General features: G+C 48.5%; 1 protein-coding gene across 1 annotated transcript in view; it reads left to right on the top strand.

The window, feature by feature from the left end:
- Positions 1-544: 544 nt before the first annotated feature.
- Positions 545-19680, top strand: part of LOC144109919 (alpha-(1,6)-fucosyltransferase-like) — a 43573-nt gene continuing 24437 nt past the window's right edge. The window contains exons 1-5 of the mRNA XM_077642689.1: positions 545-650; positions 1940-1989; positions 5851-6022; positions 15548-15633; positions 16661-16811. Of these exons, the coding sequence (XP_077498815.1) occupies positions 1965-1989; positions 5851-6022; positions 15548-15633; positions 16661-16811 (434 nt within the window). The 5' untranslated portion in view covers positions 545-650; positions 1940-1964. The remainder of the gene's footprint in view (positions 651-1939; positions 1990-5850; positions 6023-15547; positions 15634-16660; positions 16812-19680) is intronic.

Here is a 19680-nt window from a genome sequence, read left to right as displayed (position 1 = left end):
CCTTTGCGTTTCGCCTCCATCGAAACGCGGCCACCGCGGTCCGGTTCGAACCCGGGAACTCCGGCTCAGTAGCCAAGCGCCCTAACCACTGAGCCGCCGCGACGGGTTCTCAACGCAGTATAAACCTTCCACTGGGTTTGAGAAAACGAGACGCGCAATGCTTGAATTCGTAGGTGGTACGCCACGGCCTACTCATGAGATTGAGGTGTGCACTGACCCCGTGAGCCGGTTATAATTTCAAACTGGTGGCCAAAACGTGGCACGCAAATGACGTCATCACCCCTCCTAAAGCAATAGACCGATGGCGTCCCCACCGTCACGTACTTCAAAGCGCGACTGAGGTGCCCTCTCACTGTGTAAGCCGGTTACACTTGCTCTCGCATTTACACGTCATAAGAATTGCTAAGAATTTTCTTTTTGCGTGAAAACAATGCCGGGTAAAAATTACAAAACCGATCTGCTGGCTTCTACATACCGGGCCAGAGGTGCGTGCTTAATGCCTGAGCTCATCATCATAAAGAAGATGAGGATGGTGATGAACTGATTCGAATGCTAGGCACAAGAAGAAGTCGGTTTTTGTGAGGTAAACAACAACAAGAAGTCGATCAGAGCTGCCACCTTGCCAAAACTGATATCCGCTGCTGAAACCTGTGAGTATCCATTCACCATGCCTAGTATTTTATTGACGATTTGTACACTACCTTGTTTCGTAGTTCAGGCTTTTCTCGATGGCACAGTGACCTCCTCCAGCCAAAAACTCAACTCCTTGATCGACTAGTCTCCTTGCATGAACGATGCTCCCAGAATGATTTCTCCTTGAAGACGTGCTCTGCGCCCCTCTTGCTTGAGTTTTCGCTGATGGTGGGGCCACCATGAACGAAACCGAGGCTCACAGGAAGAGCTTACTGCTATCTCGAGTCGTTTGCGAGATATTTCATACTAAAGGCATTTTCGTAGATGAGGCGTCCTTAGCTCTCTGTGCAACGTTCATGAATTGAATGACCTGATCAGAGATTGCAGGGACCGATAACTTTGCTAGACCTCAGTCCGGGATTTCATACAGCTGATCTTGCTTGGTTGAAGGGCATTCAGCCTAATTTCTCTGAGCTCGTCCTGAATTTTCTTTCAAAGGTGCCCAGGTGGTCGAAATTATTCCGGAGCCCTCCGCTACTGCACCTCTTTCTCCCTTTGTTTTTAAACTCCCTCTTTATCCCTGCCCTTACGGCACGCACGGTTCAGGTGTCCCTCGATATGTGAGACAGATACTGCACCATTTCCTTTCCCCAAAAACCACAAACCAAACGGGCGCATACTGGCAGTGTCTACAGATGGTTTATAGGATACATAGTTGTTTAATTTAATTGGTTTTTTGGGGAATGGAAATGGCGCAGTATCTGTCTCATATATCGTTGGACACCTGAGCCGTGCCGTAAGAAAAGGGATAAAGGAGGGAGTGAAAGAAGAAAGGAACAAACAGGTGCCGTAGTGAAGGGCTCCGGAATGATTTCGACCACCTGGGGATCTTTAACGTGCACTGACATCGCACAGCACACGGGCGCCTTAGCGTTTTTCCTCCATAAAAACGCAGCCGCCGCACACGGGCGCATTACCGTTTTTCCTCCATAAAAACGCGCCCGACCGCGGCGGCTGCGTTTGTATGGAGGAAAAACGGTAAGGCGCCCGTGTGCTGTGCGACATTAGTGCACGTTAAAGATCCCCAGGTGGTCGAAATTATTCCGGAGCCCTCCACTACGGCACCTGTTTGTTCCTTTCTTCTTTCACTCCCTCCTTTATCCCTTCCCTTAAGCACGGCTCAGGTGTCCAACGATATATGAGACAGATACTGCGCCATTTCCATTCCCCAAAAAACCAATTAAATTAAACAACTATGTATTGTCGAATCTCGATTTCCTGCTGAGTGTGTCTTTTTTGTTTGCAGACTTTTTTCATGCTCATCCTATGTGATGTCCTGGCCGCACGTGTTCTGTGGTGAGCCCTACCCTCCTCTTTCTCTGCAGTGCCGTACCTTTTACCGATTCGCACATGGCGCCAATGCTTGTGACGCTTTCTGGTGTACCGTTGTTGTGGCGATCTGAACCGCCCGTCAAGGGCCACCCTGTTCTCAACATGCTCTGTTCTATACTGAACTTACTAAAGAACGTCATATTGTAGGTCTTGCTAGGCGTACTTGTAACGCGATGCTTCTAGATACTTTAATCCTCTGTCTTCCCGCTGCTACACGTGTTTTGTTGACGTCTTTGCATATCTTTCCACTTATCTCTAACGAAGTTCTGAAGGTGACACTAAATGTCGGGGAAAAAAGTGGCGTTCCTCGCGTGTGGTTCACTACAAAACAGTTCAAGACAAACGTTATCGCACAAACCTCCCCTAGTTCACCCTAGTATCACTCATATTCGCGCTAGAGAGAAGACAAAGTTTGGATTCAACACAAAACGGAATGAACAACGACTCCATCAAAACCAACTAGTTCTTCCTAATCACAAATACGAAACAGTAAAGTAGTCCTGTACGGAGCCATTGTAAGGGCACAGTTACAAACTCAGAATCGGTCACAGTTAGTTGGTCACAAGACGTTATATCAGATTCAGCAGGCCAGCTAAAGTAATATATCTGAACACCACCTTCACTGTTAACGGTGACAACGGCCTCAATCGATTTTGCTAGCGGATTGCTCGTGTAGAGTGAAGTGAATTCGAGCATGTCAAGTAAAAAACTCTGCGGATTGGCGACGTCGATGATGCCGCACAGGAAGCTAATGGTTCCTTTTGTGGGATTGGAAAATGCGCCTATACTGCTAATAGTGAGCGTGTCGACGTAACAAGTCTGAGTTTTCATTACCGGGACAACACCGGGAATGGTCACCAGGACATATTAAAGCTAAAGCCTTCAATGGCCCATACTCCCGGTCGAGATCCTGTCCGTCCGTTACATCGCCAACAGGATGTCACGACAACGAAAGTGACGTCATACTCACACTTCGACCTTGGCCGATTTGCACCAAAATCGGTGTCCAGCCTAATTCGACTACGGCAAACACCATGATGACCCCCAAATTTGGCCCGGGTGGCCCCCGAAATTTTACATTGGCCGATTTACACCAAGATCGAAGTTCAGCCTAATTCGACTACGGCGAACCCCATGATGACCCCCAAATTTGTCCGGGTGGCCTCCGAAATTTGACCTTGGCCGATTTGCACCAAACTCGATGTCCAGCTAATTACACTATGAGGTACATCGTGCCGACCCTCAAATTTGGCCCAGGTCGCCCCCAAATTTGACCTTGGCCGATTTGCACCAAAATCGATATCCAGCCTAATTTGACTACGGCGAACAGCATGATGACCCCCAAATTTGGCCCGAATCACCCCAGATTGGCCTACCCAGCCCTGAAATTTCACCTCGGCCGTTTTGCTTTCGCCTCGCGCACTGTAGATCGCCAAAGTGCCCCCTGAATTTTTTCTTTGTGTATTTGGCATAACCACTAGAAAAAAAAATTGCAGGGAGATCAAACGAGGTAACGATACGAGTCGGCGTTAGCTGCATTGGTTGTTGGATCGTCTTATCGCTACGGCTTTGAATTCTATTCCGCTCTCGCTTCACGCCCTAGAGATGCTCGGGCGTCTTGCAGACGAGAGCGTCTGTAGGAAGAAAGTGACTGGATGGGGTGTGGTAGGGTCTTAAAAAATATAAATATTTATAATAACGCTTCGACACAGCACGCCGCCGTGAATGACCACAAGATTGACTGGGACAAGGCGGGAATCGTCGAAAGTTTAAAACTGACCGCATCACGCCTACATCTGGAATTCGTTATCATGCAGACCTCGTCATATACGCTAAATCGAAACGACGGAAATCTAAGCCCGATCTACGCACGTTTCTTGCGGCTAATACTCAAGCATACTTAAGGGATCCACTTTTGGGATGTATTCATAGTGAACAAGGCTTCTGTGCTAGAAACCGAAACGTCAACAAAGGCGCCCATGTGCTGTGTGACTTCAGTGAACGTTAAAGATCCCGAGGTGGTTGAGATTATTCCGGAGCCCTCCACTACGGCACCTCTTTCTTCCTTTCCTCTTTCACTCCCTCTTTTATCTCTTCCCTTTCGGTGCGGTTCGGGTGTCCGCCGATATATGAGACAGATACTTCGCCATTTCTTTTCCTTAAAACCAATTATTATTATTATTAACAACGGTCTTTTTAACTGGCCGGCATCTATTTTTGTTCTGAAAGGTGGGGTCTCCTGCACGGTGGAGGTGGGTTGTTGGTGGTGGTGACGGCTTCTGGGCGGCAAAGGTAGGCCTTTGGCAGAAGTGTGTGGCTAGTGGGTGAAGGCAAATGGTTGGCGGTGGGTTTTTGTGTTGGTGCGTGAATGGTTTGTTAGGTGCTAGGTAGGTAGGAGGGCGATTTACGGGTCGAGGACAAAGGTGCCCGGGTTGTGGCAGAGACCTTCTCGTTGGTAACGGCTTCACATAACACCAGACAGACAGGTTTTGATAATGTGAGGGTTTTAATGCTAATGCTATGATAGAAAAAATAATAATAAAGAGAAGTGGATTGCGTAAGCGCGAAACTCATTTGAAAAGGTTAAAATTACAGACAACTGACGAGCCACAACCGAACATAAACCAGACCCTGCATAGCTTTCAGACGTTATACTCCACGCGCAACTACCACAACTGATTTACAGCGAAAATTAAGAGCGTTCGGTTATGCGACTTTGGCGTTACACGCGGGACGAGCAAGGAGCTGAGCGCTCTGGCGTCGCTTGTCGCAGTACGAATTTTTCCCTCTTGTGTACGCCGTGGCAAAAACTAGTGATTGCGGCGTTCGCCCTTGTGCGCATAGAGTCCGTCACATGACGGCGAAGTGCACAGCGCATTTTGCTGTCTAGAACTTTAGCTTCCTTTGTTGCCGTCGCGGTGTTTGCCTAACCAAATTTTCCACACGGTCGTTTTAACGTAGGTATTTGTCATAAAATGGGGTTAAAGCTATCAAGGTGCCATCGCTGAATATCCCGCTGCACACGCGCAGTAAACGGAGGTATGTTTCAACGCGATAGCGTTAAAGAGCTCGTATAGCAGAAAAGCCAGTGTCTGTGTTCTTGGAGTAGTAACACGAAAATCTCCAAACAGAAAACTCTTGTGCAGATGCAGGGAATTGAACCAAGACCTTTCGGATTGCGAGGCAAGCGCACGCACAGAACATGCTACGAAGGGTCGTTGGTTCGAACTGAATAAAAAGTGGACCTAGTGAATGTTTAGTGCTATTTGGCTTCGTGAAGTATCTTTGTGTGCAGATGCGTACATTAGAAATTACGAGCATGAAAGTTTTGAAACAGGACTCGATAAAAATCGCGTTTTTTATTGCCTTTTATTTCCCCCGGTACATTTTGTCGTCGGTATTGCGTATTCTTCCTCATCGGTTGCGTAGCTGTTTTTCAGTACCAGGACTGCCCTCAAGCTTGAGGCATTTCTTCAAATCCTTGAGGCGACCATAATATTTTGGCTTCAATTTTTTAAACAGTAGTGCGCTGACATTTAGCGTTGAAGGAATATCAGCGAACCTCCTTTAAGCCTTGTGCACAGCACTCACTCTGCGTCTCAGTCTGCGTATGCAGCCTTCAAGCAGAGCAACCGGTACTAAAGCAGCGACTGCCGATGAAAAGAAAAATCAACAACTTTAAAAGACACAGTAACAATGCTCTCTTCGTTGGATGCATGCATGCATGGGAGATACACTTTCAGCAATATCGCGTATGCACCGTAGCGATGTCGGAGCATGATGTAGCTCACACATCTTGCGTGTCACATGTTGCTTTGATTACAGCCACCATGTTCCTGAAGAATCGGTGCTTCATCAAGCTTGTCCAGCCATTTGCTCTGCTGACGTTGCTGGGGCTTCTGTGGCTTGTCTTTTCCGAATTCTCTCGCCAAAGCATCCGCTTCAAGAAGTTTCCTCACACAGCGCCCAGACTGCCGGAACCCTTGACATTTCAGAAGTAAGTTATAAAAGATGCAGCTTTCTATTTTTTTTACAGTGCTGCCTGTTAATTTGAGGTTTCGCGGGTTGAGCGCGCTTGTCGTCGTTGGTGCAGTAAAAAAATGACTATGCAGCCGACAGTGGCCGCACGAGGAAGAACAGCGGCCAGGGTGGCACACCGCAAGGAGCGGCATCCACGTGGGAGCGGTCGCGCGGCCACCCCGTGAACATAGCCGGTGCCTTGCGACCCCCTCTAATTTCGCGCTAAGAAAAGGAAGACCCCCTATCGCGGTGTGTCATGCTAACGTTGCGCTTTGCGAGATTAATTTTTATCGCAGTATAAGATTTTCAGTAGTGCCACAAAGCTCCTAAAGAAGACCTTGAAGGCCAACCACCCACCGCGCGGCAAGATGGTAGTTCACAGACTCGATACACTAGGTAAAAGCCGCCAAAGTTCTACGCGGATCGGCTGGTGGGCCTTCTAGAGGCGTGCTTTCTTTACGCTGATGAGTCGTCAAGGCTAGAGACGCTCCTGGACCGTCAGGTTGCCGCTGCGACCGCCTGGTACGCAATAGAACTGCCGAATGGGTCTTCTGAGAGGCGTCCGCTGTGGTCGCGAGACAACAGCTGCAGGGAGGTCCTTGTCGCAACGCGACATGCTAGCCAGCACTAGTTCGCGGATAAAAAACGTGCTACTACCCAGGAATACATAGACGTACCGCAGGCTATAATGGTGCAACAGCAAGCTACTGGCTCTTCTGTTTCTGGGCCACCAGTTCAAACGACACTGGCACAGAAGGTAAGGGCTGCCCCTGATAGGCCAGTTCGCAACTACCCAACTCCTTCCCTTCAGCACTCCTCCTAAGTGGCTATCAGGCCAACAGTGCACTTTGCTATTGCCAAGATACCCAACAGAACCATCCGGCAGAAAATTGACCCAACACTAGGAACTAGAGCGCACCAAGGCTTCTTCAGTCGTAGGACGTCTAGACAGCGTCATTGTGTACTAACCCTTACTTGAGGACTCACGAAAAAAGTGGACGGTAACACAGACACCAGTTTCACCCGAGGAGCCTCTACCATTCAGTCTTAGCATCGGGTACGAACACTCACATCTGTTTCCTGTATAAAGTGATCTAACCGATTCCCTGGCGACGGTGGCAAGAGGCCTCATATCGGGAGCATATATTGTTCGCCGCACGTCCCATGGGGAGCAACCTCACCTTTCGTGTTACGTTACAGGGACCAAATTCCCTTGAGAGATGTACTGTAACAGATTGCCTGTACGCCCCGAACAGTACAGAACGATACCGATGCACTGCCGCAGATGCTACAGAGAGGGACGTTTGCAAACGTTTTGTCCTAATGGAGCCAATCTTTATAGCGTAACAGAAACAGGTGAACCAAAATACAGGTGGGAGATATGAGAGTGAAATTACCACGAAATTGCTTTTTGTATGAAGCATAAGTGATGGCTAGCACGCAATTTTAAATTCAACGGGCTCCTTATCCTTACTGCCAGCCAAAAGCACCCTCAGAAATACGGCTGTGCTGTCGCTCCCGTGACGGTGCGTCAGTCATATCAGAAAATTATCGTTGTGAGCTCAGCTGAATCGCAGGGCTAACAGAGGACAAGTTTTGTCGTGCTTTATGCTAGCACACGCATAAAAATGTAGCTTTTCTTCACTCATAATTCATCAAATATTGAATATTAGCAGAGAAGCCACCTTCCACAAATTTTGCGGCCCGAAGTTGCATCTATTTTATTCGAAGGTTCTCGGCGCGTGCAATAGCGACGCGTAGCAGTTTTGACAAGTGTCATAGAATGTAATAAAATCGTGCATACCTTGCCGAGACTCAGACAGATAACGCAAGATAGGTACTACGGTCAACCATTTAACCTGCCGATACCTCTGACATACAGAATAGGAAACCTCACTTGGTAGTAGCGGTCGTGTCTAGTTTGCCGCACACGGAATGTGCGTAATGAGAACAAGAGCAGTTAAGCGTGTGGATGGCGAAGATAAACTATTGGCGATCGAAGACGTGTGTTTCGCCTAGAAAACCTTCAGTCCACAGCTTAACGATCCGGTTACCTTTTGCATACCACTTCATGATTTTCAAAGCAATAAATCTACATTCCGCTACATTATATTATGAGTTGCAGCGCATGTAAAATACGGTAAAAAAACTACAAACCAGCGCAGGTTTCTGCAAATAAGTACCAGTTTCCTGTCCGTACACTACCTGGTAAACTACAGGGTGTCACCTTAACGAGCAGCAGTGCACGTCAGATATCCATAGTAATGTCTGGTAGAAGGAAAATGTGAGACACAGTACACGCAGACATACGCTAGGCATACAGTGCAGCGCGCCGACTATGGATGCAAAGAGCAAGGTAGCACGAACCACACAAACACGTTCAACGCGGAGTGCCCGCGGAACCCGCATTCGACCACTCGCGCCGACAGACAGCGCCTAGTGGTGTGAGTAGGAGCGCACCCGACCCTTCTTTCCAGGGTAAACAAAAATTTGGTGGTCTATAGGACACCAAGTGAATATCAGCCAATTACCGACCTTCACCTACAACGTTTAGGCTCGTCGAACGCAGGAAGAGATACAGGCCACTCGGCACCCTCAGGACATCCAAATTAAGTTAGCGGTAAACCGACTTACTGCTCAAGCACGCTGCCATGAGAGGCAACCGATCTACAACAGGTGGACATACTGCTGCAGTATCTTGAACACAGGAAAAAACAATAGGGCCCTCAGTACGACTTTCATAGGTATGAAAAGAAGAGCGAAGGATTCAAGAACATGCTGAAAATCTCCGGCTCTCTCCACAGCTCTTACCAAAGAAGTTTGCATACCAAAAAGCATTGCTTTTCTTTGCAAATCTTTCGCAGCGTACTTGTCGCCGACAAAGGACGCTTAAGAGAGGACAGGAAAAATATCACCATTTATCACATTGGAGCTATTGGATGCTATTGAAGAAGCGAAAGAACAACGAATTAGCGACAGCGAAAGAACAACGAATTAGCGACAGAACAAAGCCGGGACATGATAGCGTCCCGTATGAAGCTTTTAGGAAATGAGAGGAAGAAGCTATTATGTCTTTTTGCATACAATAAATCAGGAAAGCCAAAGCGGGGAAATTCCACTAGACTGGGAGCACTCGGTCGTGGTCCCGACACCTAAGGCTGGAAAACCTTTCACCAGCATACAATTTTTTCAGACCACCTCACAGACACCCACAATTTCCACAATGTGTCAGAAGGTCATTGCCACGCGATTGTCATGCCGGCTGGAAATCAGTAAAGCATCCATCCGTGCCGAATTCACAAGGAAATTGGGTTGGCTACACTGGCTGAAGAGGTAATGCATGTGTCGCCTCGTAGCCGCTTGTACGCATGCTGATGGCTACGGACGTGGCGAAGGCAAATGACAACCTGTCACACGCTAAGATCCTTGGAATATGGAAGCCATAGACTCCTTTATATAATGCGAAAGTTGTATGTGAGCTGCATAAGGTTCGGTAATTCTCTATCCGTCTCAACCGAGAACAATTCCGTAAATCAACTCAAACAATGAAGTAGCACAAGGTTCAGTTTTAGCCCCTTTACTACTTAATGTAGATATCCCACCAGTGGTGTGAAAAATTAGCTGAAATACCACGTGTGCAGTTCACTATTCACGCATTCATGTCACGATATGGCTCACTTATGTACACTTGGAGAAGCAGAACCTTGATTTACGAGAGCCCTTAAATATATTGGTAATGTCCGTCCGCTAAGCAGGATTACAAATGTTGCCACACAGAACCAGCTATATTCACGTGGCTAACAAAAAAACGGAAGGAATAAATTAGCAGGTAAAAGTGTCCCTCTCAGAATTGGCAATTAGACATTACAAGGAGTGGACGAGCTCATGAGAACCCTTGGGCTTGGCATTCATGTCTGCCACAGAAACACATTGACTCCACAGGTTAAAGAACGCAGTAGTGGCCACGCCATACTTGATCAAACGCCCATCATTTAGGAGAGGAGGGGCCCGACTTAGGTGGCCAGACGTCTTGTACGTTGAGTGCTTAAACCTCGATTTCTATACCAGGCTCAGTTCCTTCAGTTGACAAGCCGACAGGGGACGGCACTCGAAAATATAAATATATGCTCAGCTGTATGCAGGGAGTGAACTTGCTGAACGTCGAGAGGTAACAACACAGTTAAAGAGAAATAACGTCATACCTGTAGCAGCCGTATTCAATGACGTGACAGCACAAAGAGTGAAAAATTACAGAACACCCTTCATAGACGTACGCGACAATAGCTACAATCAAGACGACTGAACAGTGTCGTTAATATACGTCGGCGCTCCTAACTTCGGCTGGCATAAGTCTTGAAACGTGTATCGCTTATAAGGATACGTTGGTCATAGACAACGGCTGTGGAACGACTACTACTAGCCCGGCACACACTGGGTTAATCCCACATCAGAAATACGTCTCTGACCACTCGGATCTCCATATGATGATACCGTTATGCTATCAGTGATGCTATGAGGGCTAAAAATAATACCACTGCCACGCGGATAATTTAACACCTTTTCATCGGCTGATATTACTTCAACCTAGTGTCATTTTTTACGCGCTGCTACACAGCCAAAACTAAAGGCATTTCTAAATGTCGACTTTACGATGGACAAAACTTGGCCCGGATAAGATATTTCAGATTGCGCTTCAATATTTGCGAAAGTTGCGCGAAACCAGCATAGGAGCCTTTGCTGACCTTTCGAATGCCTTGTGCGCAGCCTGTGAGCACAAATGCCGCAACTCATTTAACACGATTAGCCATCATCAGCCAAGCCAGAGTCGAGAGGCAAGGCATATGGCGGACATCGCGATAGACAACCAACGCATTGCATGAAGTTCAATGACACAATGTTATTGCTGCTCTTCTGTTTATGGACAGTTGCTAGGACAAGTGACAAGGGCGCACTTCAACGCCACCGTCGGCACAGCCGAAGCAGGTGTGCACATGAAGCAGCATTCAGCATAAAACAAACATGGCCGCCCGACCACATGTTTGGCTGGTAGCAACAATGCCAGTTTTCTTTTCGCAGTGCTATTTCGCGTGTTTCGTATGAGTAAATTAATGACCGCAAGATTATGTCGGCGAAATTGTGTTATAATGCTTGCGAAGCTTTTGTAATTTATTTCGGATGAATACTTTCACCGCGTCTCACGTATCAATGTAATGCATCTGCTCGCAGAGCGCAAGTGAATTGGTTCCACATACTCATTCGGTTCGTAATGTCGTTTTCATAGAATTTATTTACATTTTCTCGTGTTGAGGCAAACAAATGTCATTTTAAACGAATGTCACGCGATAGGAATGACGTTAAATTTCCCCCGTTGCAGGGGTATTACTGCGTGTCTATAAAAAAATCCCATTTTTACACGTGCGCGGCTATTAGGCAACTCTAAAGAGCTGCAAAGACAAAAAGTATCGCTGAAGAGATACATGATCTCAACAATGAAATAACGAAGCGCATCCATGTAGGCTGGACATCAGAAGTTGACCAGGGCGTTGCCCAGAGAAGAGCGGCCGCTCTTAGACGCCGACCACAACGCGCTCGCAACAATCCTCCCTTTTGATCGCCGATCAACGTTTTCATCTTGACGTACTGTTTAATGAGTATTACACGTGTCCCGATTCCCTTATGCACTAACCCGCTCTCTCGTAATTTAACCAGATTGAAAGAAGTGCCCCTTAGAAGAATTACGGCTGGGGCGGCCCTTACTCCATTGGTGATTTGCTGATGGGGCTCCCAAGAAGAAATAGTGTCTAGAATATGCCCTACACGATGCACGCTCGCCCCTGATGTGGATGTTGGCCATCTGCTATGGGCGTGTCCCAGAAGAAAATCATTCTCAATAAGACGACTGCAGGAAGTTTGACTAAAGGCTACTATGGGGGAAGACATCACTCTGTGGCTGACGGACAACTCTGTAAGAGCCGGAGCCTGCTCAGGGTGAAAATAGCTTCCATGACATTATATAATATACTGACAGCTCAATTTTGTGTCCCATGGCGGGTAATGCGCTGGCTTGCGCCCGTAGATATTTCGTGCCAATCGGGTAGACAGCCTGCAGGGGCTGCGTCTCTCTCTGCGCTTTGATGTTCGCCTGATTGGTAACGCTGATTGTCTGCATTACCAGATGTTTATAGTTTATGGTTTATGAGAGATTTAACGTTCCAAAGTGACTCAGGCTATGAGGGACGCCGTAGTGAAGGGCTCCGGAAATTTCGACCACCTGGGGTTCTTTTACGTGCACTGACATCGCACAGCACACGGGCCTCTAGAATTTCTCCTTCATCGAAATTCGACCGCCGCGGCCGGGATCGAACCCGCGCGTTGCCAGATGTGTAATCGCGACTGAATTTCACTTATTTACAACACAGAGCAATATTGACAACTCCGGCGGGTGGTCAGAGTGTGAGAACGATAAATTAAGTCGCACTCTGCCAGCTTTACGCCTCCGCACACCTCCCCTCTAGTGCAACCACTCAAAGTTCACTCTGACTCCATGACAAGCGCGACCCTTTCCCCGGCTTCAATGGCTCTTATGGTCCTGACGTTCAGTCAGGCCAGAATGAAAGGCGAACACGCATACGCGGCACTTTTCTTCAGCGAGGCATTTCTTTACAACCTGTTTATGGATATGTACTTCGGCAGACCCTCTATCCAGAAACATCGTGCCTACCGCAGTGGTATAAAGCCGACACCGGACAGGTACATGGTGGATCGGCGTGCTTAGCAGCTTGGGCGTTTGCCTAGATAGATAGCGCGCGCGGAATTTATGGGGGTACATCGCGCGCCCAGCCTAAGCGACAGTACATTTTTACGACGGTGCGGCCCGCAGCCTGCTAGTCGACAATAACTTTATATGTAGCAATGGCGAGTTGTCCACCACATGTGTGTGCATGTAGCGTATGTATGCGAGTGCTATTGCTATGGCGGTGTCCTTCGCCGTCGTGCTCGAGCTCGTGTCCCGTACGGAGCCCGCAATCTTTATCGATCCGGTGCCGTCCATGACCGCTAGTCCCAGAGATTCTGTACTCTATTTTATTATATTATGGGGTTTAACGTCCCAAAGCGACTGAAGCTATGAGAAACGCCGCAATGGAGAGGTCTGGATAATTTGGACATCCTGGGGTTCTTCGACATACCCTGACATCAGACCTTACAAGGGCCTCTAGCATTTCACCTCCATCAAAATGCGACCGCGCGACCGGGATCAAACCCACATCTTTTGGGCAAGCAGCCTAGTACCATACGCATTCAACAACCGCAGCGACGCCAAGAGCTTCTGTGCCAAGTAGGTAGGTCTCCCCGCTGACATACAGCACGTTTCAGTCGGTGCTGTAATGGCGCAGGTGTGCACGGACTACGGCTTTTCTGCTGTCGACGAGTAGCTTGGGGTGCATGTTTTCCGTGACTGAGGTAACGTAGATCTTAGCTGCGCGTTTGGGCTGGTTGGCTTGCGACCCCTGCGGCAGCCGGTTGGTTGTTCTGGGTGCCCGAGTCGGTGGCGGACGGCAAAGCCCGTTCTTGAATTACGAAGACGAGTGAACTGGCTGGTCCTCTGGACTTTCACAAGCTCCGCTGCCGTATTGTCTACGGCCATGTTGGAGCAAGCAGTGGGCCTATGTCTACTGGGGCAGTCCTACGGCTCTCTGTACCTCCGATCGCAGGAGGACATTGAGGCGCTCCAGGTCGTTTCGGCTCAGTCGGTGAACGGTGAACGGCTGATGCGTGAAACGTGACACCCCTGATCAAAAACGTTTGCAAGATTCTCATGGTGTAGTGCCATGGTGTAGCTCTCAGTGCCTTTTGGAGATTCGGTGTATCATGTGCACTGGCTGGTCCTCTGGACTTCCACAAGCTCTGCTGCCGTATTGTCTACGGCCATGTTGGAGCAAGCAGTGGGCCTATGTCTACTGGGGCACTCCTACGGCTCTCTGTACCTTCGATGGCAGGAGGACATTGAGGCGCTCCAGGTCGTTTCGGCTCAGTCGGTGAACGGTGAACGGCTGATGCGTGAAACGTGACACCCCTGATCAGGAACGTTTGCAAGATTCTCAAGGTGTAGTGCCATGGTGTAGCTCCCAGTGCCTTTTGGAGATTCGGTGTATCATGTGCACTGGCTGGTCCTCTGGACTTCCACAAGCTCCGCTGCCGTATTGTCTACGGCCATGTTGGAGCAAGCAGTGGGCCTATGTCTACTGGGGCAGTCCTACGGCTCTCTGTACCTCCGATCGCAGGAGGACATTGAGGCGCTCCAGGTCGTTTCGGCTCAGTCGGTGAACGGTGAACGGCTGATGCGCGAAACGTGACACCCCTGATCAGGAACGTTTGCAAGATTCTCATGGTGTAGTGCCATGGTGTATCTCCCAGTGCATTTTGGAGATTCGGTGTATCATGTACACTGGCTGGTCCTCTGGACTTCCACACGCTCCGCTGCCGTATTGTCTACGGCCATGTTGGAGCAAGCAGTGGGCCTATGTCTACTGGGGCAGTCCTGCGGCTCTCTGTACCTCCGATCGCAGGAGGACATTGAGGCGCTCCAGGTCGTTTCGGCTCAGTCGGTGAACGGTGAACGGCTGATGCGTGAAACGTGACACCCCTGATCAGGAACGTTTGCAAGATTCTCATGGTGTAGTGCCATGGTGTAGCTCCCAGTGCCTTTTGGAGATTCGGTGTATGATGTGCACTGGCTGGTCCTCTTGACTTTCACAAGCTCCGCTGCCGTATTGTCTACGGCTATGTTGGAGCAAGCAGTGGGCCTATGTCTACTGGGGCACTCCTACGGCTCTCTGTACCTCCGATCGCAGGAGGACATTGAGGCGCTGCAGGTCGTTTCGGCTCAGTCGGTGAACGGTGAACGGCTGATGCGTGAAACGTGACACCCCTGATCAGGAACGTTTGCAAGATTCTCATGGTGTAGTGCCATGGTGTAGCTCCCAGTGCCTTTTGGAGATTCGGTGTATCATGTGCGCCACCTGTGTATTGTCCCTGAAGCAACTGTTCAGGGACGGTCGCTCGTCCGTTGGATTGGAGGTGAAGGCCGAGAATGCTCAATGTGTCTACTCTGGAGATGAGAGTGCCTTAGAATCTTTGCAGGGCTTTGTCTTCTGCGTCGCCAATCGAGATGATAGCCTACCTGGCTCCCAACCTGGAAGACACCAGTACCGTATTCAATTTGGAAAGCAAAGATCCCATCTACTTTCCTCAATTCCTCTTTTCAGGTAAACTGTTGTGCGCTACGTGTGATTTGTTACAAGGCGAATGATGATTCTCTCTATATTTTGTTTCCAAAAGGACTAATGGAAGTGCCCACCGTTCAACCTGCTTACGTCCGTCTCCGCTTTAAATGCAGCATGAAACGCCTCTTTAACGATTGCTATCATTTGACAGTACCAGTGCAAGGAATTTTTGTGCCGGGTACTTTGGAGCCTCCTTTAATGTTTCCGATCTGTTTCAGTTCATCGGAAGCATATGCAGTCGCGTGTACAGGGGCGGGACGGCCATGTACCGCTGGCAAGTTCTTCGACGCCACAATGCTAACAGGTGAGGAAATAAGGTCTGCAACACGACTCTTTAATGCTTGCTCTGAAAGGCGTATTAACGTCACTGTGGGAAAAAAACCAGTAATTCTTTTTCTATACACCTCCATCGCCTCCTGGGGGCGCTACAGAAAACTCCGCGCTTACAGATAGGTACATAAGGATGCTGCACTACAGTGATGTCAGCACCGCCATACTCCCTCACGTCGCTGCAAAGTTAACGCCTATATTGAAGGTTTTTCAGCGACCATTGTCCAGAGGCTGTCAGGCAAAAAGAATTGCTAACTCCTGACCAACCCTTAGGAATCCGAACGCGACAACATTAGAAGTCGCTTATCCCTCCTTCGCAACTTAACAAGCATCAGTCTGTACGCACGCATCCGAATTGAGTCACGTCATGCACCCTGTCACGTGACTTGACGGGTCAACCGCAGAGCAGTGGAAGCTTTTCGCTCGTTCTTACTAATGTTCCTGTATATGCTCCCGCAGGGAGCATATATCCCCGCGGGAGCATAATCAGGAGCACTAGTTCTGACTGCTGCGCAGCTGACATTCTGCCAACCTCTCTGTTCTCCTTGTATAACTTCGTGGCTCGCTCTCATTGGTTGACTATGATGTGACGTCTCATGCTCCGCCTAACAATCCGGAATTAGTGGGACAACGCCGCGACTTTTCCTCCGAACGTCAGCTCTAACGCTCTCGCGATATATAAAAAAAAGAATAAATGTAGCAGGAATAAACCTGGAACCGCCACTGGCGGAGCCCCATGGGAAGAAGGAAAACTTCAAGCATCAGATGCTTTCACCCGATTTCTTTGAGTCATAGCGGACGTCACGAAAGCATGGCACATTTAACATCGGAACCTTCCCCTATCCACCCTTTCCCAACGGAAGACCTTCGAGCTACTCAGCTGTTGCAAATGAAAGCACATTTCTCCATTATTGATTTTTATTCTGAGTTTGCCTTGCTCCTTTCTTTTCTGTACCTACTGCAGGGGTACTTAAACCGAACTAATTTATTTTTCCCGCCAGGCAATGAAGAGCGTCACATGGAGAGGCTGGCCAGGCTCGAGGCGGATATTGCCGGAATGCGGGACTTCCTCGAACTCAATTTGCGGGCATCTAGAGGCATAAACAAGACACGGCTGAACACAACACTGGCTAAAGCACGCGAGTACCTCAGGTAGGCTTGTCAGCGCCCTCCAACGACGCGGTCTCCGAAGAGAGTACAGCGAAGACCCGAAATTCGATGTCAGTGACCATAAATGGAGCGATTGTTCCTCTAGATTCAATGGCGCCGAGGAGTAACCGGAACGCGGCTTGGTGCATGAATCAGGAGCGTGAGATTCGTATGAATGGCTAGGCTCAACACGGCTTTGATAGCAGTGAGCTACGTGTGGCACGTTATGAGGGGATACGGCGTCTACGGGTATAGTGTGTTGTCGCCGGCAACTGCAGACTTCCCTCCCTGAGTGGTCGGAAATATGCGCACGAGGTGCAGGCAGTCCTCGGTCTGAAGAAGGTTTTGGTGGCTGGGCGAGTTGGTAATAGTAGTAATTGTGGGTTGTCCAGCAATATTAAAAGCTCGTTTGTGTCGTTATCTACTTTGTCTTTCTTCTTTTTCTTGCTGCACTACCCACAACCAGTTTTTGTTTCCTGGTGATGTGCACTGCACGATAAACGTGGGTGATATCTGAACATTCTTGGGATTCGTGTTCCCACGGAGTGGGTGATAAGGGGCGAGATACAACTAGTATTAGCTGTGGTAGTTTTAATAAAGAAGTAAAAAAATTGGCTGTGGTTTAGCTCTGGTTAAACATGGGGTGACGCGATATCCACATCCGGCCGAGTGGAACTCGCTCATCCGAATTGCAAAGTCAGTTTCCCACCGCTCCGTTTCTCAGGGCTTTCCTTCTTCTTCGTCCCACTTGACACGGCGCATGCGCACAGCTGTTGCAGCTCGGTTTCGCCGGCGCGCCGTGCCGTCGGCAGCATCAGCTGCTCCGCACCGCGTGACTAACCACTAGACCAGGGGTGGCCACGGTGGCCGCACTGAAGGTTCGAAGAGGTGGCGTAGTGTAGCTACCGCTACAAAACGGAAGAAAAAAAAAGAGTGATAAAGGCGGAAGCTGCCGTCGACTATCCTAAACGCATGACCTGTAGCTCGTGGAAATAAATGGGGCACAGGAAAAGACAACGAGGTGAACGAAATATGAAGGGAAAGCAAGCATGATATGGGAAGAAGCTAGCATGTACATACGGGCAAACAAGGGCCACACTTTTTATTTTTCATTTTGGCGGGTTGCGGGCCTTAGTCGAAAGCGCTATTTTCCGCTTCATTATTTCAAACAATATTATGGGTAAAATATATTACTGTTCACCACCGGTTGGCGCTATCCCTTGTGGCTAGTTCGGGGCTGCTTTATGATTCTTTTATCGCTGCCGCTGCTGCTCGAGGCGTCACCGTCATCATCATCAGCATCGTCATCACCCTGATAAACGCAGTGATGTTCTATAGCGTCCACTGCCTTCGAAACGCCTCGAACGTTAAAGTTGTTTAACGACAATTTCTGGGGGTGCAGCACACCACGCATTCAACATCCAGGAGCACACGAGTTGAAGTGATGCTCTTCTTCGTCTTCCGGTTCATGGTCAGCTGTTTACATCCACTGATGGCAAGATGCAGCACAAATGAAATTGATGCCTAACTGTGCGGATGAAACTGCAAGGTCCTCACAGATAGCAATGAGTTCCACTTAGGTGCATGCTGCAAAAAGATAATAATTATTGATATGATTGACGATAGTAATGAAGGAAGGGCCTATATTTACAAAGTAGTAATTAAAAGTGTCCACTACATTCTGATCGATCACATCAGGTTGCACGTGTTGCTTAGAGCTAAGGCAGACGACATCATTTACGACATTCCACATTTTTGCTCTATTGCGGTTTGCTTGCTCGATGAGAAAAGAATAAAATTCCTGTTTCCTTTTCCTCACCGTGGATACTGGACTATTCCTAAGGCGCTTAAATTGGGTCATGTAGTAGTCGTTTTATTCTCTTTCCATATCTTATACCAGTACTATTTTTTCTTAAGTCCTCAAGAATGGATCATATCATCCACGGGGCCAAAAGGCTTCTTGCATTTTGTAAAAACACTTACGCTTTCAGTAGTTTTTGTTATTATGTTTTGAAGAGCATTAAGAAAAATTGGCCGTGGTTTAGCTCCATTTAACCCTGGTTGAATTGTGAAAGCTTTGTTTCCTCGGCACGTTGTCTACGTAGCGTCTTATTCCGACGCTCTTGAGAACTTAAACCGGCTTCTTCCGCAGTTGAAGAGTGACTCTGCGATGTGGCACTTTTTCTAGCCGCATCTTCGTTACGACGCTTCTAGAATCGTGCGCCGCGTTCTTCTGTCAGCTCTTGAGCGCGGTGTCTCTTCCTCGCTTCGTTCTTTCGTGGTTGCCTCTCTTTCGCGCTCTCCATAATGACTAGAATCCACTGAGGCGAAGCGCGCGCTTACACACACACACACACACACACACGCGCACACACACACACACACACACACACACACACACACACACACACACACACACACACACACACACACACACACACACACACACACACACACACACATATATATATATATATATATATATATATATATATATATATACACCCCGCGAGGCGACACCTCCTCCCCCTCTACCCCAGCGGAGCACATCTGGTGGAGCGAGCGGCGACGCCATCCGTTGGAGCGCGGCTGCGGCATTGCTAGGCAACGACGGCTCATGGTCGTTTGTCGGACACGGCATACGGCATACGGCTGAAGTGCGCGACGGGCCGAAATGGCTCGCTGGCTGGCTTAGTAAAGCTTTCGTTTTAAAATTGTTGAATTCTGTGTGTCAACATTACTGCCATATAAAGCATAAAAGTCTGTTTGTTCTAGCAAGCTACGAAGAAAGGCGTGGTTTATTTTTTTTGCGCTGTTCATTGTTGTTCTGATCCAACACTTTCGTATCTCTAGACTACATGGCAGCAAATAT

This window comes from Amblyomma americanum, chromosome 11 (genome assembly GCF_052857255.1).
Source record: "Amblyomma americanum isolate KBUSLIRL-KWMA chromosome 11, ASM5285725v1, whole genome shotgun sequence".
NCBI lineage: Eukaryota > Metazoa > Arthropoda > Arachnida > Ixodida > Ixodidae > Amblyomma > Amblyomma americanum.
This window is presented reverse-complemented; position numbering and strand designations above follow the sequence as displayed.